The 27,952-nt window shown below is 28.0% G+C and overlaps 7 protein-coding genes across 10 annotated transcripts; 3 read left to right on the top strand and 4 right to left on the bottom strand.

The window, feature by feature from the left end:
• The first annotated feature begins 206 nt into the window (after positions 1–206).
• LOC128962926 (DDB1- and CUL4-associated factor 11-like) lies at positions 207–2,892 on the top strand. The gene is made up of 12 exons (XM_054309347.1): positions 207–258; positions 360–701; positions 767–1,018; positions 1,083–1,239; positions 1,300–1,343; positions 1,415–1,689; positions 1,753–1,999; positions 2,071–2,124; positions 2,196–2,223; positions 2,284–2,420; positions 2,502–2,545; positions 2,617–2,892. The coding sequence occupies exons 2-12, from the start codon at positions 416–418 to the stop codon at positions 2,764–2,766; spliced, it is 1,674 nt and encodes a 557-aa protein (XP_054165322.1). The 5' UTR covers positions 207–258; positions 360–415; the 3' UTR covers positions 2,767–2,892.
• A 156-nt stretch (positions 2,893–3,048) lies between these two features.
• On the bottom strand, positions 3,049–4,136 carry LOC128962393 (CBY1-interacting BAR domain-containing protein 1-A-like). The gene is made up of 5 exons (XM_054308765.1): positions 3,988–4,136; positions 3,815–3,881; positions 3,617–3,685; positions 3,351–3,521; positions 3,049–3,294 (listed from the first exon to the last, which is right to left on the bottom strand). Exons 1-5 carry the CDS (start codon positions 4,134–4,136, stop codon positions 3,049–3,051), a joined length of 702 nt encoding a protein of 233 aa, XP_054164740.1.
• Positions 4,137–7,723: 3,587 nt separating this feature from the next.
• On the bottom strand, positions 7,724–11,332 carry LOC128962984 (uncharacterized). Of its 3 annotated transcripts, none has more exons than XM_054309437.1 (3): positions 10,663–11,332; positions 9,894–10,364; positions 7,724–9,835 (listed from the first exon to the last, which is right to left on the bottom strand). In XM_054309437.1, the coding sequence occupies exons 1-3, from the start codon at positions 10,691–10,693 to the stop codon at positions 7,866–7,868; spliced, it is 2,472 nt and encodes an 823-aa protein (XP_054165412.1). In that variant the 5' UTR covers positions 10,694–11,332; the 3' UTR covers positions 7,724–7,865. The 3 variants fall into 3 exon arrangements, with proteins under 3 accessions (XP_054165412.1, XP_054165413.1, XP_054165414.1); XM_054309438.1 differs by having other exon boundaries at positions 7,724–9,817; XM_054309439.1 differs by having other exon boundaries at positions 7,724–9,814.
• Positions 11,333–18,861: 7,529 nt separating this feature from the next.
• LOC128962574 (gamma-soluble NSF attachment protein-like) lies at positions 18,862–20,335 on the top strand. Its single transcript, XM_054308960.1, has 6 exons — positions 18,862–19,045; positions 19,108–19,175; positions 19,228–19,330; positions 19,390–19,530; positions 19,587–19,883; positions 19,943–20,335. The coding sequence occupies exons 1-6, from the start codon at positions 18,993–18,995 to the stop codon at positions 20,172–20,174; spliced, it is 894 nt and encodes a 297-aa protein (XP_054164935.1). The 5' UTR covers positions 18,862–18,992; the 3' UTR covers positions 20,175–20,335.
• Positions 20,336–20,526: 191 nt separating this feature from the next.
• Positions 20,527–22,055, bottom strand: LOC128962575 (translocon-associated protein subunit alpha-like). The gene is made up of 7 exons (XM_054308961.1): positions 21,837–22,055; positions 21,499–21,717; positions 21,298–21,425; positions 21,106–21,237; positions 20,887–21,045; positions 20,724–20,826; positions 20,527–20,668 (listed from the first exon to the last, which is right to left on the bottom strand). Exons 1-7 carry the CDS (start codon positions 21,901–21,903, stop codon positions 20,595–20,597), a joined length of 882 nt encoding a protein of 293 aa, XP_054164936.1. The 5' UTR covers positions 21,904–22,055; the 3' UTR covers positions 20,527–20,594.
• A 25-nt stretch (positions 22,056–22,080) lies between these two features.
• On the top strand, positions 22,081–23,180 carry LOC128962392 (tafazzin-like). Its single transcript, XM_054308764.1, has one exon. The coding sequence runs from the start codon at positions 22,242–22,244 to the stop codon at positions 23,178–23,180; it is 939 nt and encodes a 312-aa protein (XP_054164739.1). The 5' UTR covers positions 22,081–22,241.
• Positions 23,181–23,501: 321 nt separating this feature from the next.
• LOC128962572 (zinc finger protein 341-like) lies at positions 23,502–27,815 on the bottom strand. Of its 2 annotated transcripts, none has more exons than XM_054308956.1 (8): positions 27,704–27,815; positions 26,670–26,753; positions 25,573–26,424; positions 25,436–25,510; positions 24,886–25,354; positions 24,595–24,830; positions 24,331–24,530; positions 23,502–24,266 (listed from the first exon to the last, which is right to left on the bottom strand). In XM_054308956.1, exons 1-8 carry the CDS (start codon positions 27,738–27,740, stop codon positions 23,523–23,525), a joined length of 2,697 nt encoding a protein of 898 aa, XP_054164931.1. In that variant the 5' UTR covers positions 27,741–27,815; the 3' UTR covers positions 23,502–23,522. The 2 variants fall into 2 exon arrangements, with proteins under 2 accessions (XP_054164931.1, XP_054164932.1); XM_054308957.1 differs by having other exon boundaries at positions 25,573–26,421; positions 27,704–27,812.
• Between the last annotated feature and the right edge of the window lie 137 nt (positions 27,816–27,952).

Raw genomic sequence — 27,952 nt, 5'->3', positions numbered from 1 at the left:
AAATTGTACTTCAAGTCAATTGAATGATAATAACGTCTCATAATATAATGTATAAGTTATAACACAACAAATAAGTATTGAATAACATATGTATACAATATATACAAAATATATTATATTTAACTAATAGTTAAACCCTTTTGTTGTAATTCATAGTATTTTCTAAATATTTGGTTTAATATTAAAATTTAATGTAATGTTGTTTTGTTGTAATGATTATAAAAATAACAATCAATTGATTTATCAATTGTTTTGGCTGTGAGTGTCAATCAAAAACATCTACAATTGATCCACTTCTTAGCTCAACAATTGGCACAAATTGTTTAAAATAAGCTTTGATTTTATTTGTCTTAAAATAGTTAACACATTTGGACCAATAGTTTGGATCAAATGATGGGCTAATGGTAGCCATCGTATGAATCACTTAATGGGCTCTCATTTGTCAAACATTTCAGATAACAATCCGTTTGTCAGAAGATCGCGACTCATGTCTGACATCGACAGCAACAGTGAGACAGCAGCTGATGACTCGGAAACAGACGCCGATTTGAATACAATATTACGATATCTTATCAGAAGAGGTCACATAAGATTTATTAGGTCTTCAAGTTCTTCCAATGACGATGACTCGGACACCACCGATGACTCCGGTTATGTTTATCAACGATCCAACTCTAGTCGTAGATATCAAACACCCATTGGTTGGTCACATAGCTATTGATAAAATATACGAAACTATAATTTAATTGTTAACTAATAATTTTAGTCAATGTCCCCAATCCGGACACATCAGTCATTGATGAAAGTGATTTAAAGCTTATACTGAGAGCACAAACAGGTCTGAAACCCGATAAACCTTTGCCACCAATTCCTATGCTTTTTCGAAATCGTGAAATTGGTGTCAATAGTTATGGAGATCATGGGTCTACTCAAGTCTTTGGGTTAAGTGATCGCTGCAAACTATCGGACACTTTCCTGCCAAACAAGATGTCCACAGTTGAACAATACCCGAGTAAAGGTATTTTCATAACATTTAACTTACGGTAATTATTTATAAATTACAATAAATAAAATTTTTATAGCTTTTTGCGGATTTTACTCGAAAAGTGGTGACTTATTTTTAACGGCCTGTCAGGACACAAATATCAGGATTTATGACACAAAATATGATAAATTTAAACTTTTAAAAACTGTTTGGGCCCGTGATGTTGGTTGGAGTGTACTCGACACTGATTTTAGGTATCGTAACATTTGTTTAATTTAATTGCTATTTATTAAAATGATTTTTTTAATGGACAGTCCTAACGGCACTCACTTTATATATTCGAGTTGGTCTGAATGCAGTAAGTATACAGATGTTTGTATTGATTTCAATAATTACCGGTATATTATAATAATAATTTTGTTTGATTAGTACACATATGCAATATATATGGCGACAATGAGACTCACGAAGCACTTTCACTATCACCAGATGACCGGCGTTTTTGTATATTTTCATTGCGTTTCTCTCAGAATGGTTCTGAGATATTAGGTGGTGCTAATGATAAGTGCCTTTACGTATACAATAGAGAGTGTAAAAGTCGTGTACTTAAGATCAGATGTCATGAAGACGACGTCAATTCCGTAGCATTTGCCGACTCGAGCTCTCAAATCTTGTTTAGTGCTGGAGATGACGGACTTTGTAAAGTCTGTATTTCTTATAAATTGATTTTTATTTTATAGTATCGCTAATTAAAATTTTAAACAAAGGTTTGGGACAGAAGAACTTTGAACGAAACAGATCCTAAACCAGTCGGTACTTTCTCAGGACATGTCGATGGCATTACTTATATTGATTCTAAAGGCGATGGCCGTCATCTCATAACTAATAGTAAGGATCAGTCGATTAAACTTTGGGATATGAGATGTTTTTCACCGCCCACTGGCTCTGAGGCTACCAGAAGAGCTGTTTCTAAACAAAATTGGGATTATAGGTGGCAGGCTATTCCTAGAAAATGTATATTTTTTGTTTTATCTTTTTTATTTACCCTAATTATTATTTGTAATTATAATTTCAACTGTTTTTAGTGCTATCTAATAGAAAGAAGATTGAAGGCGACACCTCTCTAATGACATATATGGGTGCGTAATATATGTCTCATTAAAATTGATAGAAAATTTACAATAATTTTTTTTTTTTAAATTAATTTTAGGTCATTCTGTTTTACAAACATTAATTAGGTATTAATTTATTAATAATTTAAAAATAGTATTTTTTATATAATAAATTTACAAAATTAGGTGTCATTTTTCTCCTGAATGGAGTACTGGCCAGCGATATATATACACTGGTTGTTCGTCTGGAAAAATAGTTATTTATGATGTATTAAGCGGTAAAATTGTCAAAACTCTAAGTGGACATCGAGGATGTGTTAGAGGTAATAAAATTAATTATCAAAATTATGGTATATTGTTTATATGCTGGTTATAACATTATAATTACCGTATTTATGTAACAGATGTCTCGTTTCATCCCTACGATATGACACTTATGTCTTCGAGTGTAAGATTAATAAAAAAAATTAAAACATATTTTTAATACATTTTTTAATTCATTAATTATATATTTATTAGTGGGACGGGACTATAATTAAATGGATTTACGCCGACGAGAATGCTTTGTCTTATGAGACCGATTCAGATACAGATTCAGAGTTTTGTCGATCAACTGGTTTAAGACGATCCAAGAGATTGGCTGAAAAAAGAAGAAGAACTCAAGAATAATGAATTACTAAAAATGTCTCAATTTTACAATTACATAGTGTAATAGTTTTTGTATAAAATATTTTTACCAAACTATCAATAATTTTAAACTACCGGTAATTATATTTATAAACTGTTTTTATAATTGTGTATATTATGTAAATTAGTATTATGGAAATATTGTATAACTAATAAATTATTTTGTTGACACATTTGAATTTCAAATATTTTACAATTAGTTTTGATTCTGTTTAGGTTTTGCCGATAATAGATTTGAATAAAAATTGAGATTAAGTAATGATTTTAATTAACTGTCGGTTCTGATGCAAATCGTCTCAAAGGTGATAGTGTTTGCATTTGGTCTTCATTTTGAAGTTTGGTGGCCTCGCGTTGAGGTGAACTCAATTGAGTGAAATTAAAGAAATGACAAAATTGTTGTAAATCTCGATCCGTATCGATACTCAATATATGCTTATAAGCTTCGGTTAACATCTCAATACTCTTTGCGTGAAATAAAAGTTCATTTTTGGTGAACTCGAGGAATATTTTCTGTATAGAAAATAATGCCTAAATTAATAAATGATTTATAAGATAACAAAACAAACCTTAAGATCGCAAATCTTTTTTAATTCAAATCTTTGTATTTGAAGTTCATAAGTGTTGAATATATTGGACACTTCATTAAAGCTCGAACTCCTCACCATTTCACGCAATTTAGATTCTTTCATATCTGTTAAGTGTTTGCTCCGGGCATTTGAATTAACTTTGAGGTCATCCTGTTTTTGATATATTTAAATTATATTTAAATTATATTTAAATTATATTTAAATTTTAATAAATTAATAATATGCCGTCAATTATTAGATTTTACTTTAGCTTTTTTAGTTGACTCTCCGTAAACACTTAACTCGTTCACAGCTTTTTCTTCAAGTTTTTTCACCTAATTTTGATTACCGGTAATTATTTTTTTTAAATAACAACAAATATTTATTGTATAGCAAATAATAACATTATAATTATTGTATTATTTAATATTAATTAACATAAAACAAATAGTACTGTACTGTACATGGTCATCTCTATAATCTTGTATAGTATTCAAACAATTGGCAAAATTTGTAAGTCCATCATTCAAACTATTGAAAAATATGATTATATCAATAATTTACTATATTATATAGTAATAGTTAATTAATTTATAATAATTATTTGAATAATGTATAATAAATGAATAAACAAAACCTGGTATTTATTTTTTCAGTTTCGATAAATTGTAAGATATTAGTGGCCAATATGTCACCACTATCTCGGAGTTTAGCAACTCTTGTAACATAAGAGACCAAAGAATTTTGAATTTCCAGTAAATGCTTCTCTAATGTCTCGATTCTCATCTGAAGTAAACGTGTTTGTGATTCACCACTAGTTTATGTTTATAAAAATAAGTTATAAATAAATTATCAAATTATTAAATCTTAGTTGAAAAATATAAACATTTATTAATTAAAAATGATTTGAGATGAGAGTATAAAGTAAAGAAAACACATTATCTATTGAACAGTACATTCAATGAAAAGTTGTTATTAATAATACAATATTATAAAAATATAATTATATTGTAATTGATGTAATAATAGACTAATAATTGATCAATGACAATTTAATTATAATGTTGACGGCTTATTGTAATCAATACTTGTATTTCAATTGAATTCAACAAAATATGTCATCATTTACTTTCAATTAGTCATTGATTTGTAATGTAATATTGTTGGTCACTATTAAATGCATTGTATTGTTCTAACTGTTCATCAATTATATCAATGCATAGTACTGTACTGTAATTAATAATACAATACAATATACTGTACTTATATACAATCATATGATAAATATTTTTAAGTATAATTAATTTTTACCCATTATTGGCAAATGATATCGATGTTGGATTCATTTTAAATTAAATATAATTTAAATTTAAATTTAAACGGTTTGATATAAATGTTTTTCAACAAAATATATTACTATAGTAACCATTAATTTGTAAAATTCTCAACAAAAGTGTTTTACATTAGAAACTAATGTTTAAACATTATATAATACAGTATACAGTATATCAAGTATTGTAATATCCTAACTGTATGTATAATTTGAATTATGTTAAATTCAAATAAATGTATTTTATTGAAAGCTTAAAAATTCAAATATTTTACTAAATGACAAATTCTATAATATTATTATTAACTAAAAATTAATATTAACATTAAATAATAATACAAAATTCTATAATAGCATATATTACTATAGATATTTATTTGACTATTATAGAAATTAGCTGAAAAATACACTTATAATGAAAAATAAGTGAAAAACAGTATCTAAGGTTTTTGAAATTGATTTTATTAAACTAATTTTTAAATTTTATTATAATTTTTAATTAATTAATATTAAAATGTTAGATTGAATATCTTCAACATACAGTATATTATTTGTTAAAATCTTATATATCAATAGATGGAGCACTAAACCAAAAATTAATCTCATTTCAATGTTGTATAATATTAATAATATACTGTACTGTAAATTATATGTTGTATAATAAAGTATAGTACAGTATAATAGAGAAACTTTGAGAAATCTAAATTTTAAAGTAAAGTAAAAGTGAATTGAGATGTATATAATATTATTAAAAAATTAATACCAAAATTAATACCAAAATTAATACCAAAATTAATACCAAAATTAATACCAAAATTAATACCAAAATTAATACCAAAATTAATACCAAAATTAATACCAAAATTAATACCCGGCATAATTAAGAGCAAACCCATATAAGCAGTCTTAAATTTTTTTGTCACTTATAAAGTTATATTCAATTGATTTAAATACTAGAATATAATAAATATCAAACATTGATGTTTATATAATGTAATGACAAAACAAACCATTATTACCGGTATTAATATACATTTTATTGCTAGCAATTATATAACTAAATAAATACATTATATTATTTTATATCTATAATAATGTAATAAAAATTATCAAAGTTGGAGTTGAGATTAAGAGAAAGAGAAATATATAAATATAAACTTAAAGTGAAGCAAATGTTTTGATATTTTATTTGATAAGTTATGAAATGTTGTGAAATTCATTGAAATAAGAGTCGACTTTACGATCGTTGCTTAAACTATAGACCGATCTGTGGATTGAAATACAATTGAAGAGTATGTGAGGGGAGAGATAGCAGACAGGGATGAGCTAACAGAGCTGTGGGCACTGTATGTCTCTATAAAATTGATGGCTTCAAGTGTTGCCCTCATCTCACGTCTCTTAATGAAGTCTGGACTCAGTCTTTGTCTTAACTGTTAACTTATAGTCGTATATAAAGGCAATCATATAGTGAAGCAAATGATTATAGTGTTGACCAATAAAGCAATAGTTACTCAACTTTGAGAACTACCACTCAATGCACTCCATGTAATGCATACTAACTTCACTATTGATAAGTGAATAGACATTAATTATATAGTAATAAAACTTTTTGAAACATAACAACCAAAACAAGTCATTTGTTTGAAACATAACTTTTAATTTTATTTAACATTTAGTTACACAAAAAAACTTACAAAAAAATCAGATTAATTTTTCAAGTAAAACATAAGCAGTAATTATGCTTTAATATAATCAATCTATTAAAAGCAATATTTGATTATGTTTTATCATATGATACCTGTATTATGATTAAACCATTACCTATAATAACAATTATTTTAATTTAATTCTATTATAAGGCTTTTTGTGCTCAAACAACATATTTTAGGCAATTTATTGATACCTTAGTTATACAAATAGTATTTCTACATTTAAATATTGACCACATATTTAATTGGTAATAATAATATTAATAATAAAATAGCAAATGTTTTATCAAAAATAATAACATTAATTAGTAATTGATTGGACATTCAACTCGACAAGTGGTCATCTCTTTGTTTACAAGTTTAATATTTTGTTAATCTTTCATTAAATTTATATATTTTATTTCATAACAAAAATAACTTATTTCTAGTTTGAGCTGAAGATATGAAATTAATGTGATAATTAATATATTGGTAATAAAATAAAACTTTTCGGACATTTTATACAAAAATATAATATATCTAATGAGATCCAACACAAGTTGCACTCAATTCATTAATAATAAATTGTAATATAAAATTGATTAAAGTAAAAAAATTATACTATAAATTATCGCACTTATGATATATTAAATCCCTATTAAAAATAACTTGTAATTAAAAACTTCAAATATACAGTAAACCTGCAAACAAATTATGGCTAAATATTGCAAAATGGACAAAAATAATTATAATGCGGATAATATAATAAAATAAGCTATAAATGTGAGTTGAGTCACATAAGTGTATAGATCTCATCGCCAATTGATTACATGGGTTATTAAATATGTATAAATATATATATTATAATTTGATTTACACTTTACAACAGATTCTTTTACGTTCATTGAATAATGAAAAACAATGTCAAACACAACTCATTTTAAATAGTTTTTAACAACATTTTTAAAAGTAATGAAAGAAGATTTATAATAGTTTTTCACAAATTTGATATTTAGATATCACAGCTTCGGAGACAATCAATCATTAAATTAGAAGTAAAACAATTATAATATACAACAATTGATTTAACATTGTTTTGTAGATTAATTAAGAGCCGCTTTTAAGTTAAATTCATTAAATTTTAAGCACAATTGAGAGCATGGGTTCTGGTCTTTGGAAGTATAAACTATGAATTACAAGAATTATATTTTCAATCAATTAATTACTTTGAATTAATTAAATAACAGTTTTGGAGTGTTGACCATAATTGTAACAATCAAATAAAAGTCAATATATCAAACAACAAACAATAAAAAGTCGATAAAAATACATTCAATACAATCCATTAAACTGTATACTATATATATATATATACATATTAATAATATATATGAATCCATTAGTTATATATGTTTAACCCCATAATATATTTATAGAAAATAATTAATACTAAATAATAAAAAAATAAAGTTATAATGAGATCATTTAAATCTCATTTTATGAGGCTTTTGAAGGCTCTGACTCTATATCTATAGCATCAGGAGCTGAGTGTCTTCTGTTTCTATCAACTGTTTTAACAGTTTCTTCAATATTTGATGAATTCATTGGCACTGATTCTGAGAGATTGGACACATCGGACAATTCCGATACTTCGGGCACTTTCGATAAACTGCTTTCGACTTTATTTACTAAAAGCTCGTTAGGTTTGGATTTGTCGTCATTAAGAGTAATCATTGAACCTTTTGCTTCAATAGCACTGGTGGTGATGGTAGTGGCCATCTGTGTTGAACCTGTTGTAACCGGTGCTGAACTTTTCACTAAAGATAACGGTGTTTCTGAAGGAGGACTTAAGATTTTTTGTTTTATTTTGTATTTCTTTTGATGCAATTCTTCAGATGTCATGACTTTATTTCTCATACTTTTGTGTGTTCTTTGATTTTGAGTCAAAGAATTTCTTGGAGTAAGTGAAACACAATTATCTCCAACTCTGAGTCTTCGGCATTTAAGACCATATCTATGATGTGACCTCTCAGGTGAGTATGAAGACCATCCTTTATGAAATACAAAGAATGGGTGTTCGACGGGTGCCTCCACAGTGACGGGCACTTTGTCTCGACCAACACTAAAGCTTAGTAACACAGAACAGTTCTTTATTTTTTCTTCAATTTTCATTACTTCACTACAATCGGCGCATAAGTCACGACTATCAGTGGCACTATCTATGAAATCTTGAGTACACATGTCTTCAACACGTTTGACGTCTCCGTTTCCCAATTGAATAATAGATCCCCTTTGAAAATATGTGGGATATTGAAGTCGATTGCTGTCTTCATTAGGCAAAGAGTTCTCATTAGTAAAATGAGAGCCATCTTTAGAATTCTCTTTAGTGGCAAATGTCACAAATGATTTATGAGAAAAGCTTGATGTCTGTGGAACTGATTTTCTTCTTTGATGATATACTAATGACATATTTTGGCAGTTATTTTGTTCGGCTATCGTTTCCTTTGGATAGCGATTAATGTCTGAATCATTCATTTTGTTGAAGAATTCGTGACGACGCACACCAGGAATTGGTGGAGCAGATAGTGGTGCGGATTGTGTGTCAATCGTTTGACTTTTTTCTGAATCTAAACTGATATTTGGCGGCTTTAAGATGCGATGCTTACGACTACCTTCTCTACCAAACGGAAGTTTATATAAATTCTTTTCATTTAGACTGAGGTCAGGACTTGACGGCGATTTGCGTTTAATGCCAGTCATTGTCACCGAATTGGTCAACTCGTTTGTGTCACTTCTTGAATTGATATCAGTTTGCAAATCAATTGAACGTATCATTGACTTAGTCTGTGGTTCAGCTGAATCAGAGCTGATGGTAGGGCTAGAGAATGGACCAGAGCTTATCAGTGATGATGAATCTGATGAATGCAATGATGGAGATCGAGAAGTTGATGCCATTGAGCACGTGTTGGTCGACAATATGGCATTGTGTGAGTTGTGGCCATTCTGTGAGTGCGGGTTTTGATGAAACGACTCGAAACTACCCGTCGAATAGGTTTGTCGAGTGTTTGTTACACTCAATTGATTTGGCACTAGAAATGGTGAGATCGGGTTCTGAGCAGTTGTTGGACTATATGATTGATAAGCATTAAGTGTTGACACAAAAGGACTGTTAAAGTGAGTACTGGATGGCACCGGACGTAAACCATTTATAGGGCCGCCGATCGGACTGTTAGTCGCCGGATATGAAAAATATGTCGGAGAGTTTGAGGCAAACCTCGGAGAGTATAAACGTTGACTACCAGTCATATCATTGCCTAACGATGGTATATATGGATTACGTTGCGATGCATGTGTTGACCCATGAGTTAGTGGTAGAGCCAAGTGAACAGATGCTGTTGGAGATGACGGCACAGTTGGCATCACTCGCGATGAATTAGCCAATGAATCTGCTAACCAATACAAGTTGTCTGCAATTAGTTTATCATTTATAATCAACAATGTATTCAACAATCAATTAATCATTACCTGAATGGTTACGCGCGGCTGTAATCCTATCGGATTCACTTATCGGTGATTTACCCGAACTCATCATATTTGATGCTTCAGTTGTTGTTACCATTGGTTCGTGTATTGTCTTATCTGTTATTTTGTTTGGTTTAATCAATGCTGGCGTCGAGTCTTTAAATTTATCCATTTTATTATTGTTATTATCATTAACAATGCAAGTCATCTCTTTTGGATTATTTGTGGTTAGACTTAATGGTGCGCTCAATGAGTTATGATTAGAAAACCACGACATCGATGACTGAGGATTGAATAGATTAAAGAATAACGGATTTGGAGGAAAAGGAAAAGCCGTATGAGTTGAATGGCCGGGAAGTGTTAGCGGCGATGGCATCGATCCTAACATATGAGGTCCAAATGGCTTTGATGTCAACGGAGAACAACTCATTGATGGACTACAAGAATTAACTATCGATGACATCGAGTGCTTACCTATAGATATAGACATCAATTATATTAAATGATATTTTGTTAAAAACATTTGATATTTCCTTCAAAACAAATGATTCAATTTAGATATCCTTTCATTTAGTTTCCTATCAAACAATTGTTGCATTCATTTATCATTTATTGACAATTAATGCAAACTATAGTTAAATATCGCATAAATGAATGCATTTTAATATTCATTCAATTATTTATAGTCTAATACTGTAATAATAATTATTATTACTATTAAATGCAAATACTGTATCATATTATAAATGATAATCAATGTAACCATACATACCATTATCAAGTGAACACATTTGGTTAGACATTGCATGTGTTCAATGTATTTGTTGCCAATAATGCTGTAATCAATTCAAGCAATGGTTGGATCAGATGTAGTCATCAGAACAGTCTTGTCATTCATGGCAAGTATATGTCGTTAGATGAGAGTTGTGGTCATGTCTGCCATCGTTAGTGTCATGTCTTTGTTGTTGTCAACTATAACTGGTTTGTAATCATTGACTGCATAACAACACTGTTAATATGTTTGCCCATTGAAAGCACTGATAGCACCGATAGCCAGGTATAGACTACACATATATTAAACATACTATGGTTTGGTGTAGTAGTGGCCGTACCAGAGGTGATAATGCTGTGCTGTAGTGGTTGTGGTGGAGCCCAGCAGTGGCATCAATGATGCCTGTGATGGCTGTAATGCCTAATGCCTTAATGCCTGAGCCCAACACATAACTAGTCTACTGTTGGGTTGCTTTTCAATGCATTACTTGAAACGTTAATTCACTGCTAATAGTAGTGATGGTTGTGATGGCAGTAGTGGTGGTTGTGTTGCAAATACCTCTCATACCACTCAAGCGCGCCTTCACTACAACTGTAGTACAACTACTGCAATACTCCCTGAGCTGTTAAGCTGAGCCCTGGCCTTGAAATGACTTTTGACCGCTGGGACCAACTTAGCAGTGGCGCAACCATTGCAACAGGTCTTACATTCAAATTTAATACATTGCATACATCTATCATATTATTGCAATTAATACAATCAAACATTCACTCTATTCACTAACTAATCATCAAAAATATATTATTTGATTGAATAACAATTAATATAATTAACACATTCATGGGCTCTGCTCTTAAGCTATTAAACATTGCATTCAATTGATGTAAAGCCTGCAAACCATCCAATGCTTCCTCTCATTCACTGTATGTATGTATGTGTCTGTAATACAGACTCTGTATGTATGTATGTAGTTGTGTGTCTGTATGTGTGTTATTCATGACAAGTCAAATATGTTTAAAGTTGTGGTGCACTGCCTATGATTTGACACTACAAACCATTGAACAGACTTTCATATGAATTAACAGTCAGTAGTGAGTGAGGGCTGGGATGAGCTGGGATTTGCTTTGTTTGTATAGCTATAGCCATAACACAAGTGAGAGTACACACTATACTATACACACATACCCTAACAACAAAATGATTGCAGTCATTGTCTGATAACATATTTGATAGCATTTATTATTTTTATTATTATTATGAAAGCATATGATTTGTACAAACAATTAATGTTTGCAAACTTTGTATTTGATTTAACAATCATTTGAAAAGTCTAAAGTTGGCACACATTCACCACTAATGCATACAATTAATTGTTTCAATAAATATTCATTTATTTAATATAATATAATATGTTTCTTATATATTGTATATTTATATTGTAAGCGTAAATTAAACACATCTAATGATAACATATAACTGATTCATAATTTTATTTATTGATTAAAAGCATTTATTCAATCACTCCTTTTTGTAGTACAAAGATATACTAAATACTCTAATACTTAATGAATAATAAAATTGTTTATATAATAAATAAATCGTTTGTTAAATAAAGTAAAAAACTCATTAACGAAAAGTCATTATAGTTTTCAAATAATACAGTGTTATAATAACTATAATATAGACTCTATTGTATTGTTTTATCATATAAATTATATTATATAATAAGCACTCAATGTATTCAAGCGTACACTATTACTACAGTATATAAACTACAGTAATATATTATAGTATACTTAATACATGTATATATAGTAATGTAAAGTCTGCTTAAATGATTGCTAACTAAATCACAGTTTCATTCATACATAACAAGTGATGTAACGCATCGCTCACAACATTGTCCATCTGTTCACTTAATTTACAGAACATTATTATATAAATAATTTATAACATATAATATAAGTTATCAATTAGTCAGTTAAATAAAATGACATTTTAAATACTGTATTTTCACAAATATATGTATTTATAAGTTTTGTTTAATAAATGTTTAATTTTCTATTAAATTCTCACATGTATTGAAAATCAGTGATAAAATGTTACACAAAAATTTGCCGTATAATGACATTAAATACCTAAATATATACAGTATATGCCTTAATATTGAAAGTGCTTTAACTTATACAGTATTATGTTATGTAACTTATGTTATGCTTACAAACACAGTAGTAGTTGTTTTCTTTAAGGCTAACACTTGTAAAGTGCAACAGTAAGTCCAGTGATCACAAGATTTATGATTTTATTATCACTATTTCAATGTTTTACCATTTAATGTGATTAGTATTTCAAAACTCAATGCAATATACAGTACAATACTACTAAACAGCAGTACATTAGCATCTACTGTATATTCAACACATATAATCATAATCACACATTTATACTTTAGTTAATTTATTATTTGATAAATTGTTAATTTTTGCAATGTTTAGTATTAATAAAAATAAAAATTTTAAACAATCATTGAATACAATGTTCTGATATTACATATTAAGTTACATAGATATTACATGTAATATAATGATGGAAAATATCATACAATCAATGTTACATATTATTGTAGAGTTTAAAGTTTAATACAAAATGACAATATTTGTATATATTCTACAGCATAAACACTTTACTGTATATTAATGATTAACTAAAATTATAATACATTTAATTAAAAATGACATGTTTAGTCTCATTAGTCTTTTATCAGTTAACAATATTTATATAAATTGAATTATTTTGCCAAACACTAACTAAATGTTAAAATAGCGATGCATTTCATATCATTTTATAACAATTATGATATTTCTAATAAAAAGATAATATATTAATTGACATTATACTCTAATATGCATTTGTTTTAATGTAATGATTAGAGCATTTATTTCACATATAACTTATATTTTTAGTGATTAAAGATATTAACAAAATAATTAGATATATAAACGATTGATTGAAAACTAATAATTACGGCAAAAGTTTTTGTTACATAAACACATACAGTATAACAACATATTTTGAAAGGTAGTCACATATTATCAAATATTAGCACATATTTCGCGTATAACTGTAATATAATGTAAAATAATAATTGCAATTTTCTTATATGTTTTTTGTATGTATTTTTGTGTTTAATTTTAAAAAATAGTATTTTGTATCTTAATTATGCAATTTTATACATTAATACTATTTGTTAATTTTTGTAGACAAATAACATAATATTGATATATTTTTTACAATTCTTGTGATCTAACTATCAATTGTTTGTTTCAAACCGATCCACGCGAGACAACTGATCGATCAACTAATCAATTAGTTGTAGAAGTTTTGATAGATTTAAAAACCAACTAAACTTAAATCTCTAACCACATCAATATAAATATTCGTGATATAAGACTCATGTCATATAATTTATAGTTTTAAACAAAATAATTAACTATTCATTATTAATCAATTCTAAAAATGGTTGCATTAAAATAGTTATTTATATATTTTTTTTGTTACAAAAATATTTTATGAATCAGCACTAAATTAAGTACTTTTTCAACGAACTCATAGTTTTCATAATTATAAGATACAGTATATACTGTATATAATAATATCTTACATAATGTTTACAAATTTAATAGTAATGTACTGTAGATACTGTACTTTATATACACTTGTTGTTGGAATATATAAACACATTAGAGATTTAACATTAAAATTATAGCGAAATTTCACATCAAATGATTATTTCATAGAATTGAGTAAAAAGTTTTTTAGCAATAATTGAGTCGTTGACTGAAACTAAATATAGGTTTACAATAATATATTGTTATTTTACACTATTTTTGTCTAATAATTTTTGATCATTAGAGACATCAAAACATGTAAAACACATTTGTTGGTTAAATATATTAATCTGGGAATCGATATCTATCCAAATCATATAATAAGATCCATTTTACAAATTTTCAAAACACATCACATATTTACAAAAATATATATAATTTAAAAATTTATAAAACGTTGATTTTTATACAAATTTACTAAATTAACAAATAAATGAAAAAATATTTAATAACAAAGACTTGAGTTTAATTTAAACATTATATCATTAAAATAAAATAAATTATATGATAAAACATATTACTGTATATATATTTTTTATAATAATATTATAAAATGAGTTTTCTATACTTTATTATTGCTATATCAAGAGTCTTGATTCAAGACAACCAATATCTCAAAATTAATTACTAATAATATTCTATTAAAATATGCATAAATTTGTTTCGATTATAAATGAATTTAAAAAAAATAATCACATATTTTGATCACTTTGAGCACACATTTTATTAATTATTTTTAAATATCGACATATTTTGCACATATTTTGATGTCTCTAATGATCATAAATACTGCGATACAATATATGTTTGATAAAAAAATTAAGACTAAAATGCAGTAAATGAATGAAACACTTTCACCTGTAATGCATTTGTATAGAATTGACAATAAGTTATTGTATTGAAATGTATTGAATTGTATTGAATTTTATTGAAATGTATTACTTATTTTATTTTTCCAAATATATAAGCAATTTTAATAATACTGTAAAAGTGTTCAAATATTGACAACAAAATCTACACATATTTTGCTTAATTTAAACGAAAAGGAATAAACTATTTGTACTTTTATTGGTATTTTAAAAATACTATTACTGTATATAAGAAAGTATTAAGTATTAAGCTGCGTTCACACTAATGCTTATCCAAGTAGACTTGACTTGAACTCAAGTCAAGTTTCAAGTAACATGTGTTCACATTGCTACACTTAAGTTTATCTAATTTTATAAAAATTAATCAAATTATTGAAATTATTTTATTAATTTTGATGTTAATTATAAAAATTATACAAAAATAATTAATTTTTATTTATTAAACAATTTAAATAAAATATTTTTGCTAGACAGCGAAGCAGGTATTTAAAACGTAATAATATTTACATATTATACTTAACACTGATTGGCTAAGTTTATAAGTCTCGTGTGTTCACACTGTGCTTAATGAAGTAAACTTACTTAAGAAGGGGTCACTACTGTACTTGAGTTAAGTCAAGGTAACTCAAGTAAGTACATGTGTGAACACCAAAACTTAAGTCAAGTCTACTTAGATTTTGTCCGTGTGAACGCAGCTTTAGCTTATGTTATCACAGGTGTTGTTTAGCAGTCAATCAGTCAGTGTTTAACATAATATATTTCACAGTCATTACTAGAGCTATGCATTCGGGAATTTAAATGGTCAAAATCGGAAGATAAATCGGGAAATTAAATTTTCTTTATTTTCTATATTACTGATAATCTATGGTTTATTTATCACAAAATTGGTTATATTTGATGAAAAGCACATGTATTTTCAACTTTTATTCAATTATTTAATTATAAAAATAAATTTATCTTAAATTTTTACCTACAACTTACCCATTGTTATGTAGAAATACATTAATAATAAGTTTGTGATATTTATTACAAAACTAGTTTTAATAACATAAAATGTTTATAATATTTTCTATAGTATGCTTTCTGATCATATATATTGCTATACATTGTTGTTAAGTTAATATTGTATTTGATGTGACTATGTTTTACTGAAAATGTATTTGTTATTTATTTAAAAAATTATCAAATTTTGGCAAAAAACAGACTCACTGTTTATACAGTTATTCGGGATTTTTAAAAAAAAAACACTCGAAATCGGGAAAAAATATTAATAAAAAGTGTTTATTTTATTCTAAAAATTAACATAATTATTGTGTAGATATTAAATTCCCGAAGATTTGATTTATTATAAAGTTTCGGGAATTGCCGAGAATGCATAGCTTTAGTCATTACTAATTATCTACAAATAATCATATATTTTATACTATAGTAGTGCTGCAGAACAAGATATTATCACGTCTTGGTCTTGACAAACATCAAGACGGGGTTTGGGAGAAAAACTGCAATACTATTATATACAGTATATAAAAGTTTATTTTAAAATTTACAATAAATTAATAAAACTTATAAAATGTAAAATAATTTATATAATATACTTTATATTTTATATCAAATATCTTTGATTATACATATGCTTTAATAATATGTATTATTTAACTATTATATAAAACGAATTAAATTGAAAATAATGTCTAATTTCATTAAGTTTGATATTTTAATTTTTGTAAATTATAATCCATTATACAATAATATACATTATTTATTGCAATATTATATTTGCAAATATAGTGTATCTAACAAAATAAAATTAGTTGAGAGTTATACAGTATAATGAATTAGCAAAACAAAAAAAAACTTATATTTAATTTATCAGAAATTATATATAATTATTATGTTTGATGAATCCTCTCTCTTAACAATAGACGAAATAGCGCTATCAATGGTATTAATTGTGCCGCCGTTTGTGGTCACAAGTGTCGTAAAAGTTTGCAAACGGTTATAATATAATAATTTATATCATTAAACATAAATAGCTTAGTAATTGGATTTTAATTTTATATTTAAAAATAATAATTTAAAGTTAATTAACAGGTTTTTTAAGTTAATTATATTTTTTCATAAATTTAGTCTTTATTTATTTAGGTGTAAATGCACTTAAGGTAATAATACTCTGTATTTTTAAACAGAAAAAATATTTTAAGTGCATTATTTCAGTAATTTGAAATCAATAAAATTATTGTTTATTTATATTAGTATTAGAGTTTGATCAACATTATCAGGGAGGGAAGTTCCCTAAAAAATTCCTCCAATTTTTCCGGAAAATATATTACTTTCCCTTCCTTGATCGTTAGAAAGGGGAAAAAATATTTTATATTATTACAATAGATAGTACCAAAACTTAAATATTTTGCAAAAAATATTGAAATATTTAAAAATAAATTTCAATTCAATAAATTTAGTGAGATTATTTATCAATATAACTTAAGAAACAGTTTAATATAATATTTGTTTTTCAAACATTATAATAAAATGTGTTGTTTAGAGTTTAATAGGTGATAGCATAAGGAAATAAATTTTCTATGAAGTCCCAGGAAAGGGAACAAAACAAACTTTTGGAATTTAAAACGAGGAGGGAATCTGATCTAACACTAATTAGTATATAAAAAATACAATAAACTTATAAATAATGCATAAATGTTATAAATTGTCGGCTCATATTGATTACTAATAATTAATTAATTAATTATATATACATTATTTTGCAATTTTTATTGTGATGAGTGTATCAAAAATAAATATTAATATTATACTCAAATTGTTAATTGGATTACATGTACTGTATTGTACTATCTGTATAGTTATTAAATATTTTTATGTCCATTCACTCTATCATTACTTTTTTTTATTAAAAATGTAATTAATTATTAATAAACTGATTGAAGAATATATTGTATGAATATTATATAATAAATAGATTAGTTTAATATACCGGTATAGTATGTATGATATAATTTGTACGGTATATGACTTAATATTATATTAAATAATACATATTATGTGCATAAGTTAAGAATTACTTTTTAAAAAAAACTACAATAATTGTATAATTATTATAATATATAATTTTTAAATAAATTGTTTATTGCTTTCAAAATTAAAAAGTTTTATACTTAAAAATATTGATAAACTTAATTTAATCAAAATTAATAAAATGATTTCTTAAATTCTTTTTGAATATCTATAATTTTTTCTCAAATATATTTATCAAATCATACAATATATCTCTCAATAATACAATTTAATTGGATTAAAAAAAAATTTATTTTTATTATAAAACATATTTTCTTTTAAATATTTATAATACAGTACAGTATATAAACATTCAGTCAAATCGTGAAAACATAATGTCCAACATTTTATCTTAATTTTAAATTAATAATGATTAATAAATAATCTTAATAAAAAATTGTGATATTTAAAAATAGTAAAATATGTTAGAAACTTAATTAAAATTATTATAAATATAAAACACATTAATTTTGATGATTTTGTTAATTATTAGTGTTTTTTGTACATTAATTTACTAAATATAGTCAACAGAATAGACTATATTATAATAATTTGATAAAAATAGTATAAAATTCATAGAGTATTACAAAGTATTGAAAATTATTTACAATTTGTGACATCTATTGAAATGAAATGCATTTATAAAAGTGATTACAATTTACTCCAAAAGTCATCAATTAATTGATTTAATTGTTTATCATATGTTTTGATCACTTTTACCGATATGTCGGACAAGTTATCGGAAGCCAATGATTGTTACATAAAGGCTGACAAACAGTAAGTTGTCTTTTGAATTATCAATGAATGGGTGATAACATGTCTATCTGTTTGTGATTTAGTCTTAAGACTGGATTTCTCAAATGGCGACCCGATTATGAGTTAGCGGCCAACGAGTATTCGCGGGCAGGTATTAACCAAAAGACAATTGAATATCAATTTACTGACCAATTGTTTGATAGCCACGTGTTTCAAAGCGGTACGAATGCCCGACAAGTGTTTGGACGCCCACCTGAAAGCCGCCGATTGTTATGAAAAGACTAAATCATATTTTTCTGCCGCAAAGTATGTCAATTCATATCTAAAATGAAAGATTAATTAAAACATTTTTAATGTATTTATAGATGTTATGAACAGTCGGCTATGGTTTGTAAAGATCTTAATGATTGGGATTCAGTTATCAAATACATGGAAAAGTCATGTCATATGTTTCGAGAGCACGGAGTCGTCGATACGGCTGCTCTGACCTTCAATCGCGGCGCACAGTAGGTCTTATAATAGTAGTGTTTGAGATTAATTTAAACTAATTTTACATCAAAAGAATGATTGAGAATCAAAGACCAGAAAAGGCCGCCGAATGGTACGGTCAGGCATCGGAAGTAACAATGATTGAGGACAGACCCAAACAAGCGACTGAATACGCCAACAAAGCCGTTCGTATTTTTCTTAAACTCAAGAAATATGACAACGCCATCGATTGGCTTAAGAAAGCTATGAGTTATTTAGTTGAGTCTGAAGACAACCAGGCATTGGGTCGTCTTTATGTCGGTCTTATATTGATCCAATTGGCCCGCGAAGATAGTGTGGCCGCAGAAAAAGCATTCCGTGAGGGCAAAGGGTTTGTCTCTTTTACAAAAACAAAGACTTTAATATTTAAATAATTTTCATTAATTACAGTTATATTGAAGATCAAGAGATTTATTATATCAATCAAATATTGGAAGGATTCGACAAAATGGATGCAAACGCTATCGTCAATGGACTCAACTGCCCGTTCATCAAAAGTCTGGACAACGAATACACTAAAATTGCCAGAGATTTGCAACAAAAATTTAAAGCAAATTTAAACACAAATGAGAGTTCAAAAAGTAATGAAGATTTGGATGATGAGGCCGGAGCTATGCTCTAAATATATCTATGCATTGATTGATTGTTTTTAATTTATATTACATTATTTTGTAAATATGTTAAGTATGTATTGCAAGTACCGGTAAATATAATTTGTTTTCCAATATTTTAGTTCATTCCATATAATTTTTAAAATCATAATAAAATTATTATTACCCGTAATTTAAAAATAAGTCGATTTTATCAAACAAAATATTGTGATACAAAACATTTGAATTTGGATTAACTTATGAATTTAATATCAATCATGGAATGCACTCATTGGTTACGTTAAAATTGAAAATCCATAAAATGTTTACTTTAAATGATAATTAAAACACTTGTTGTTAATGAATGACTTATTATAATTTCAGACAATTTTTCAAAGTTTATGAGTAATCATTATATATACATAAACTGTATATAATTAGGCACTAAATAGCTATTCATCCCCAGAACCCGTTCCTCTCTTCACTTTTCTTTGTCGAGGAGATTGCCTTACTTTTGGTGACTTATCTGAAACAAACAGTAATTTATTTAAATATAAATTTTACAACTAATGATAGCTTACTGAGTGAATTAAGTGTTTCTTGTGGTAACCAATCGTAGTCGACATCATTTGGATTTGAAGTTCCCATTTCTGTCTTAGGTTTGGCCGAAGAAATGTGCTTTTTCTGTCATTTCAATTAATTATTAGTAAAAATAAAAATATAATATAATTTAACAATTCTTACACCAAAGGAGATGAAGAATTGTTGGGTTCCGACGACCACTAAGACAACAACAGCCGCCAAAAAGACATATAAGAAGAATGTCTCGCCATCTAATCCTTCATCCAATTCAACGATATTAACCGTTTCATTGAAGACTGCATTCAAATATTGATTTCCGTCCTATAAATTACAATCATTTTAAACTCATGTCAATCATGTGATCGATTACGCAATACATACGGAATCTCTATAGTAGAGGTTAACAGTGAAACCATAGGGTCGGGCGCTGTAGGCCTCACTTACAAACAGTTGATACGCCAAAGTGGTCTCTTGTTTAGGTTTAACCAATCGATTGTAAGCGATGGCAGAAAACTAACCAACACTTGAGTTAACTTCAAATACTATAAACACTGATAATTCAAAAGTACTTACATTTTGCAAATGAAAACTAAAGTCTTGAGCGTATCTAAAGGAGGCATCCATTGAGTCGACAACAAAATCTTTTGTGCCTTTATTGGTAAATCCGACCAAAAAGTGGACCTCTTTTCCAGCGGGAAGTTCTAATCAATTGATAATAAAATGATAATATAATCAGATGATAGTCGACGTGTCAATTGGGTAAACAATTCAAACCTAATGTCGTTTGCGCCGGTTTTGTCAATAAGAAGAATGTGTTGATGTCTGGAGACGGCTTTAATGTAACCGATTCACTGTCTTCATCATCAGTTTCTTCTGTAGACTTCAATATGTCACTGTCTTCAACATTAGCCTCTTCTTCTCCTTCAACTACATCGGGTGTATCTTCTGATTTGGTGTCTTCTGCAGCCATTGCATAGGAAGACTTAGAAAGTCCTGTCAAAAAAAGTCATCACCGGTTAGATACATATATCAGATGAATGGCACCAATCAAATGAAGACTGTTTTAAATGCCACGTAAGCGCCAAACACATGACCAAAACTATCTTATTTACCATTTTGCTGAAGAATTACAGATATGGGAACTAATAATAAGACAATTAATAAAAATCTTTGAAACATAATTGCAATGAAAAGAGTGGTTATCACTTAATTGTAACCAAATTATCACCAAAACTCTTAAGCGTTTAAAACATAAACTGCAAAAAGCATTGTTTTCGATGAGATCGACAAACAGTGAATGCAATGCAAAGTCAATGTATTAGTGATGAGCCGTACATACAGTCAATACATTGACTTTAATGACATCTATTGTTATGTTTGTTATGATTGCTATGAAAGTGTCGTTCAATTTATTTCAATAATAATAACTGTATTATTAATAATCAATTGATTTGATTTAACTATTTGTTTCAATACATTGATGTCCAACACATCTGTCATCTGATACCTCACGAGCTATGAGTTCAGTTGAATGGCCATCACTTCTGTCACGATTAATAGCAAAAGAAGTGAACTTCAAGTGGAGATTGGGATCAAAAGTAATTGTTCCGACAGTTGGTCTGATAAGCAAATTATGGATGCAATGTCTTAACTCAAGTCATGTCCAAAATCGGGTCGTATTGTTGGACACTTTGGCCAAACATTACAAGAACAAAGACAAGAGACCATTGATAACTATATCAAACCATTCCTCCTGTTTGGATGACCCTTTGATTTGGGGAGTATTAATACCAATGAAATGGCAGCTCAATGCCGGTCGACATCGATGGTCAGCAGCGGCTCAAGAGATTTGTTTTACTAATGTCTTATATTCGATGTTCTTTGCAATGGGAAAAACATTTCCTATAATAAGAGGTAAAGGATTATATCAACCGGCGATGGATTACGCGTTAAATCTACTAAAAGATGGTCAATGGATTCATTTCTTTCCTGAAGGAAAAGTTGTTATGAGAAATAAAGAAATTGATTCACTTCGTAGTCCAAGACTTGAGACACACGTTAATGTTAGTGAAGACATTGATTGTGAAGTGAAACCGTCTTATGATTTGAAGTGGGGTTTGGCTCGACTTTTATTGGACCACGTCTTCAATGATAATACTTATCCTGAAGTAGAGGTATTGCCATTCTATCACTTGGGTATGGATGACATACTGCCCACTCAAGAACCATATATTCCACGCGTCAACAAAAGGACCACATTTTATATCCGAGAAGACGGACCTATTGTTGTTAACCGAAACTTCTTATCCGAACTAATGGATGATATTTCTAGTCTGAGTTCTAAAGACAAACGAATCAAAATTATGAGATTCTTTGAGTCGGAAATGAACTCTTTGAAAGTCAAAGCTATTGAAATTCATAATAATTTAGAAAATATTGTTAATATTAAACACTAAATCAATTTTACATTGTTTTGACACAAAATGTCTTTAATTTGTTAGTTTAATATTCACTGATTATGAGATTTATTTTTAAATACAAAATAAACTTATTTTTAAAATTATTTACAAATAACTACAGTATTAATACTAGTAATAATAGTATTAATTGTATGCTTTAAATTGTTTTAAATAAACTATTAATATTACTGTAATAGATAATTATAGACAAATAACTCACAGAATATTAATTGTGATAATATTTACACTTTAGAGTACAATATATGAAAATATTTTAAATGATACGAAAGTCAAATAATGTAATAAATAATTCGGTTCAGAGTTGGGATCAATATTTAATTATTTAAGAGATGGTAATGTAGTCAACAATACTTTGGTTGACATTTCTTCCTTACTGTCGTTGTTTTCACTGTCATCACAATCACTTCCAATAGAATTTGTTAGAATAGGAATCGTTGGATATTGAATGCCATCAATTGTGACAATTGGAGGAAAAGAGCTTCCGATATCAACAGGTGTTGTAATAATCTCTATGTGAGCGGTCGGTATGTTGTCATCGACTAATCCGTCTTGAAAATGAAACGTGAATTCACTGTTTGATGAGTCTTTGGAAGCCATTTGTTCAGATGAGTCGCCCAATACAGCAGTGGTAAGTGTTGTGTTAACATTAGATGACTTTGTTTTACATTTTGTTGATAATATACCCGTTGTAGTAACAGGAGTTGCACTCGTAGTTATTGATCTTATATTTGTTGCTTTTTTGAGTGATTTAATGTTTGTCTTAGAAATCTTTTTATGTTTTATAGCAATGTTTGTATTGGTTGTTGTATTTGTTGTACAAGAATGTTGCCTCAAATCCTGCTCTGAAGCAAATAAATTGCCACAACTTTGACAATCAAACAAAGTTATAAAATCTGTTTTATTCAGATCTGTATTAGTTGTTGTGGTGGCAGTTGTTATGGTTGGTGTTGCAGTAGTGGTGGTGACATTCGTAGTATTAATGATGTTTGGATTGCTTTCGTGAGCCTTTTGATGCTCTCGTAGATGTGCTCGACGTGAAAATGAACGCAAACATACATTACACTGATTATAGAGTAGAAAATCAATGTCTGTTAAGTTAAATCATTAAAATATATGGTAGACATACCTGATGTGGTTTAATACCGCTATGGGTTAATATATGAGCCTTTAGTTTGTCTGGTCTATTAAATTCTTTTGGACAACCGGTATGTGCTTTAAACGGACACTTAAATCGTTTGATGGGATCGTGAACCAGTTTATGGCGCTTAAGCTTATCTCTCCGATTGAATGCAGCGTCACATTGATTGCATGCAAACGGCTTTTCTCCTATAATAACATTTTATATATCGAGTTAATCAAAACAATTTTCAATTATTTAATCAATTATTACCGGTATGTATGACTAAATGCACTTTCAAATAGTTGGCTGTTTTGAATGTTTTATCACAATATTGGCAAATATAAAGACCTGATCCATGTGTTAGTAAATGGCGTCTTAAATAACGTTCGCAGGGAAACACTTTGTTGCAGTTTTGACAGGGATAGTGATGACTGGATGTGGCTAAATGGTGCTCAAGTGCTGCTGGTGTTGTGTACTTATTAAGACATTTTTGACATCGAAAATATCTAAAAAATAAAACATTTAACTAAAATCTTAATTACAGTAATAAATAAATCAAACCTTTGACCCGTTCGTGAACCCTGATTGGGATATAGAGAGTGTGAATATTGATGTAATCCGAGATCATATAGTGAACTAAAAGTTTTGTTGCATTGATGACATCGATAAGTCATTTCTGTTTCATGTGTCTGAATGTGACCTAAAAACGGTTCCAACTCTGAAAACATTACACCACATGAAGACTGAATACATTTGTAAACTTTTTCTCTTTTATGTGATTTCATATGACTTTTAAGTTCAAAATAAGTTTTGCCATTATATGCACAATAAGGACAAACATAACTACTATCTATAGAATTAATATCAATTAGTTTGTCGTCAATAATAGTTTCTACAATTTCTTTGGGAACATCATTTGAAATAATGGATGACTGTGGAGGTAATGTGTGCGCCAACCCATCGGGCCATACCTTATGAGTTTGCATGTGTTTCTTAACATTACTCTTTTGAGCGAAAGCTCTGCCACAAACTTTTTAAAACAAAAGTAAAAATCGTTGAAAATTTTTAGTACCAAACAAATACCGTAATTTTAATAATTATTATTATATACCAATGCATTGAAATGGTTTCTCTCCGGTATGACATCTAATATGTTGTTGTAAATCAAAGTTTTTATTAAAACTCCCTATAAATGACAATATAATGATTAAATAAAAATAATTTTAAATAAAACATTAAAAAACATACTGTCACAAAAAGTACACTTTAATTTAGCATTTCTTTTAGACTGAACTGAGTTTAAAGTGTCGGTGATATCATTTTTGATGACTCTTTTTCGTGTCTTATGTGTAGAAGCTTTGAGATCAGATGATGGTAACACATGTATAGCAGCGTCCAATTGTTTCTTTAATTGAACACTTGTTTTATTTAGAGATTCCTTTGGTTTAATGTTAGTTAAATTGTTTATTTGACCGAAAGTTAATTTTGATTGAGTGACTGTCGGTGTTATTGGAGTGCCCGTTGAAGTTGCGATCACTGTTATGGGTATAGAGTTAACTACAAAATTTGAAGACAAAGTCACTGATGAAGTGTTTAATGTATTTGAATTTGTCGTCGTTTGAACCAAGAATGGTGATGAAACCAAATTGTTAAGTAAAGAAACGGGTAAACCAAGGGTTTGTGATGTCGGTGTCAATGTCTGAATGTTATTACTATTATTAGTGTTAATTCCTGACAAAACATTAGAGAAGGCATCGTTTCCATCATTAGTTCCCAAAGAGCTGTCTCCCAGTGCTGACGGACTTATTGTAGAAATGTTTCCTATGTTATGGTCAAGACTTGTGGTTAACGACAATAAATCCGAATCACTTAAGATAACTCCACTGGCAATAGTTGGTAATATTGGTGATGTGGGAAGTGTTAATTGAGAGCTTAAAGATGAGGTATTAGTCGATTTCAAATTATTTTGTAACAAATGGCTATCATTTCTATTATTTGCTTTACGACCGCATTCTTTCTTGTGGTTAACAAACGAATTAAGAGCTGAAAACTGTTTTTTACATTTTCCGCATTGAAACACATCCTCTTCGTCATCATCTTCTTCATAAACAAAACCATTTTAACAAATTATTTATAATTTCATATTTATTAAAAAAGTGTTATATTATAAATATAATGTGTAGTGACGTTAAATAATGTATTGGGTATATCAACATATTACTGTAAGTATTATAGTTACCGGCAATAATTACCGGGTAATCAAATAATTTATTTCTAATAAATTTTTAACTTAAAAGTAGTTTTAATAACTAATAGTAATCTAATTAAATATATTGAAATTTTACCGATATTTGTAATGTTTGATGTATTTGTATCATTGAAGAGTTGCTGAACCGCTAAAACAGTTTGATTATCAAGAGTCGGAACACCTGTTAATTCAATTATTTAAAAAGTATTATAATTTAAGCATAAATTTAATTATTGTATTTTATATAAGATTATACAGTAGTTATATAAGATAATTAGTTTATACCAGATTACTATAATATTAAATAATAATTTAAATATAAAGTAAGTTTACTATTTATGAAATAATAAATAGTGACAATAGTGTAGTTAACTTATTATGCAAAAACTTATATTAAATAAAATATGTAATACAATACCATATTTATGACAAAAAAGTTTTCAAACTAAAGAGTTAAGTGTTAGGATAGTCCTCCCCTTAAATATAATACAGTTAACAGTTTGTTATACATTAAAACATTATTTTATATCCATTGTTATGCCAAAAATAATTTAATAAATAGTTAATTATTACTAAAGTATAATATAATTAATCGTTTAATTAATAAATAGTTTGTAAATATAATTAAAACTGAAATATTTGTTGAAAGGGATGACAAATAGTGAGAATAGCGGTGTGTTTGGTGTAACGTATGGGTGCTATAAATGCTATGTTTAGGGTATAGTTGTTGTGCTTATGGGCTGTGCGTAGGGCTGAGGGATGAGACGTTTGTGGGCTCTTACATGCAAACGACACACAACCCATTATAACTGACATAAAGTATTGCTAACTATTTAATCATCACTTTTCACACACAACTACACACACTTACACCGACACACAACCATTGACCACACGTTTGGCCAACTCTTTGACCGCAACTACAGACCAATAGCTTGTTTGAAGCCATCTTAAGACTGGATATACATTGGGTCTCACTATTCAATACATTGTCTTTCATATAACATATGATTTATGATTGAAATAAAGCAATTGATTGACTCATTATGTCATCAATTGATTGTTGATTTAAACCAATGAAGTGAACAATCATTTTAAATGCAATTAATTATAATTTAATGAAATAATTACCCAAAGAGTCGAAAATCAACTGCGAAGTGGTGGCCATTACTATAACAAACTACTTAAACAACAATTACGTTCACTAAACACATACTTTTCAATACAAACATATTATTAGGGGTTCAATCAATTTACACGTTATTTATCAACACTTGATATAAACAATTGATTTTTTATTGTTTACATTCATTTGTAAATACTATTGAAAGTGAAAGTGAAATGCAATTCAATGTAAATGAATGTCAAAACAGTTTGTTA

Source organism: Oppia nitens, unplaced genomic scaffold (assembly GCF_028296485.1).
Source record: "Oppia nitens isolate AA-2021 unplaced genomic scaffold, nextdenovo-longstitch-racon4-pilon3 scaffold6_pilon_pilon_pilon, whole genome shotgun sequence".
In the NCBI taxonomy this organism is placed as follows: Eukaryota; Metazoa; Arthropoda; class Arachnida; order Sarcoptiformes; family Oppiidae; genus Oppia; species Oppia nitens.
The sequence above is the reverse complement of the archived record's forward strand: the minus strand, read 5'-3'. Positions and strand labels throughout refer to the sequence as shown.

Bases quoted from the DNA above. Each gene is read 5' to 3' on its own strand.
- LOC128962572 (XM_054308956.1), bottom strand. From the start codon at position 27,740: ATGGCCACCACTTCGCAGTTGATTTTCGACTCTTTGG. The intron at 26,425-26,669 runs GTAAAATTTCAA...TTGTTTATGAAG, and splicing joins ATCAAACATTACAAATATCG to AAGATGATGACGAAGAGGAT. The intron at 24,831-24,885 runs GTTTGATTTATT...TTTATTTTTTAG, and splicing joins GGTTCACGAACGGGTCAAAG to ATATTTTCGATGTCAAAAAT.
- LOC128962393 (XM_054308765.1), bottom strand. From the start codon at position 4,136: ATGAGAATCGAGACATTAGAGAAGCATTTACTGGAAATTCAAAATTCT. The intron at 3,882-3,987 runs GTTTTGTTTATT...ATTTTTCAATAG, and splicing joins ACTGAAAAAATAAATACCAG to TTTGAATGATGGACTTACAA. The intron at 3,295-3,350 runs GTTTGTTTTGTT...TTTTCTATACAG, and splicing joins AAAAGATTTGCGATCTTAAG to AAAATATTCCTCGAGTTCAC.
- LOC128962926 (XM_054309347.1), top strand. From the start codon at position 416: ATGAATCACTTAATGGGCTCTCATTTGTCAAACATTTCAGATAACAAT. The intron at 702-766 runs GTTGGTCACATA...TAATAATTTTAG, and splicing joins TAGATATCAAACACCCATTG to TCAATGTCCCCAATCCGGAC. The intron at 1,344-1,414 runs GTAAGTATACAG...TTGTTTGATTAG, and splicing joins TTCGAGTTGGTCTGAATGCA to TACACATATGCAATATATAT.
- LOC128962574 (XM_054308960.1), top strand. From the start codon at position 18,993: ATGTCGGACAAGTTATCGGAAGCCAATGATTGTTACATAAAGGCTGAC. The intron at 19,046-19,107 runs GTAAGTTGTCTT...TTTGTGATTTAG, and splicing joins TACATAAAGGCTGACAAACA to TCTTAAGACTGGATTTCTCA. The intron at 19,331-19,389 runs GTATGTCAATTC...ATGTATTTATAG, and splicing joins TCATATTTTTCTGCCGCAAA to ATGTTATGAACAGTCGGCTA.
- LOC128962575 (XM_054308961.1), bottom strand. From the start codon at position 21,903: ATGTTTCAAAGATTTTTATTAATTGTCTTATTATTAGTTCCCATATCT. The intron at 21,718-21,836 runs GTAAATAAGATA...TTTTTTTGACAG, and splicing joins TGTAATTCTTCAGCAAAATG to GACTTTCTAAGTCTTCCTAT. The intron at 20,827-20,886 runs GTAAGAATTGTT...TTGAAATGACAG, and splicing joins AATTCTTCATCTCCTTTGGT to AAAAAGCACATTTCTTCGGC.
- LOC128962984 (XM_054309437.1), bottom strand. From the start codon at position 10,693: ATGTCTAACCAAATGTGTTCACTTGATAATG. The intron at 10,365-10,662 runs GTATGTATGGTT...CTATATCTATAG, and splicing joins AATGTGTTCACTTGATAATG to GTAAGCACTCGATGTCATCG. The intron at 9,836-9,893 runs GTAATGATTAAT...AACTAATTGCAG, and splicing joins AGCCGCGCGTAACCATTCAG to ACAACTTGTATTGGTTAGCA.
- LOC128962392 (XM_054308764.1), top strand. From the start codon at position 22,242: ATGAGTTCAGTTGAATGGCCATCACTTCTGTCACGATTAATAGCAAAA.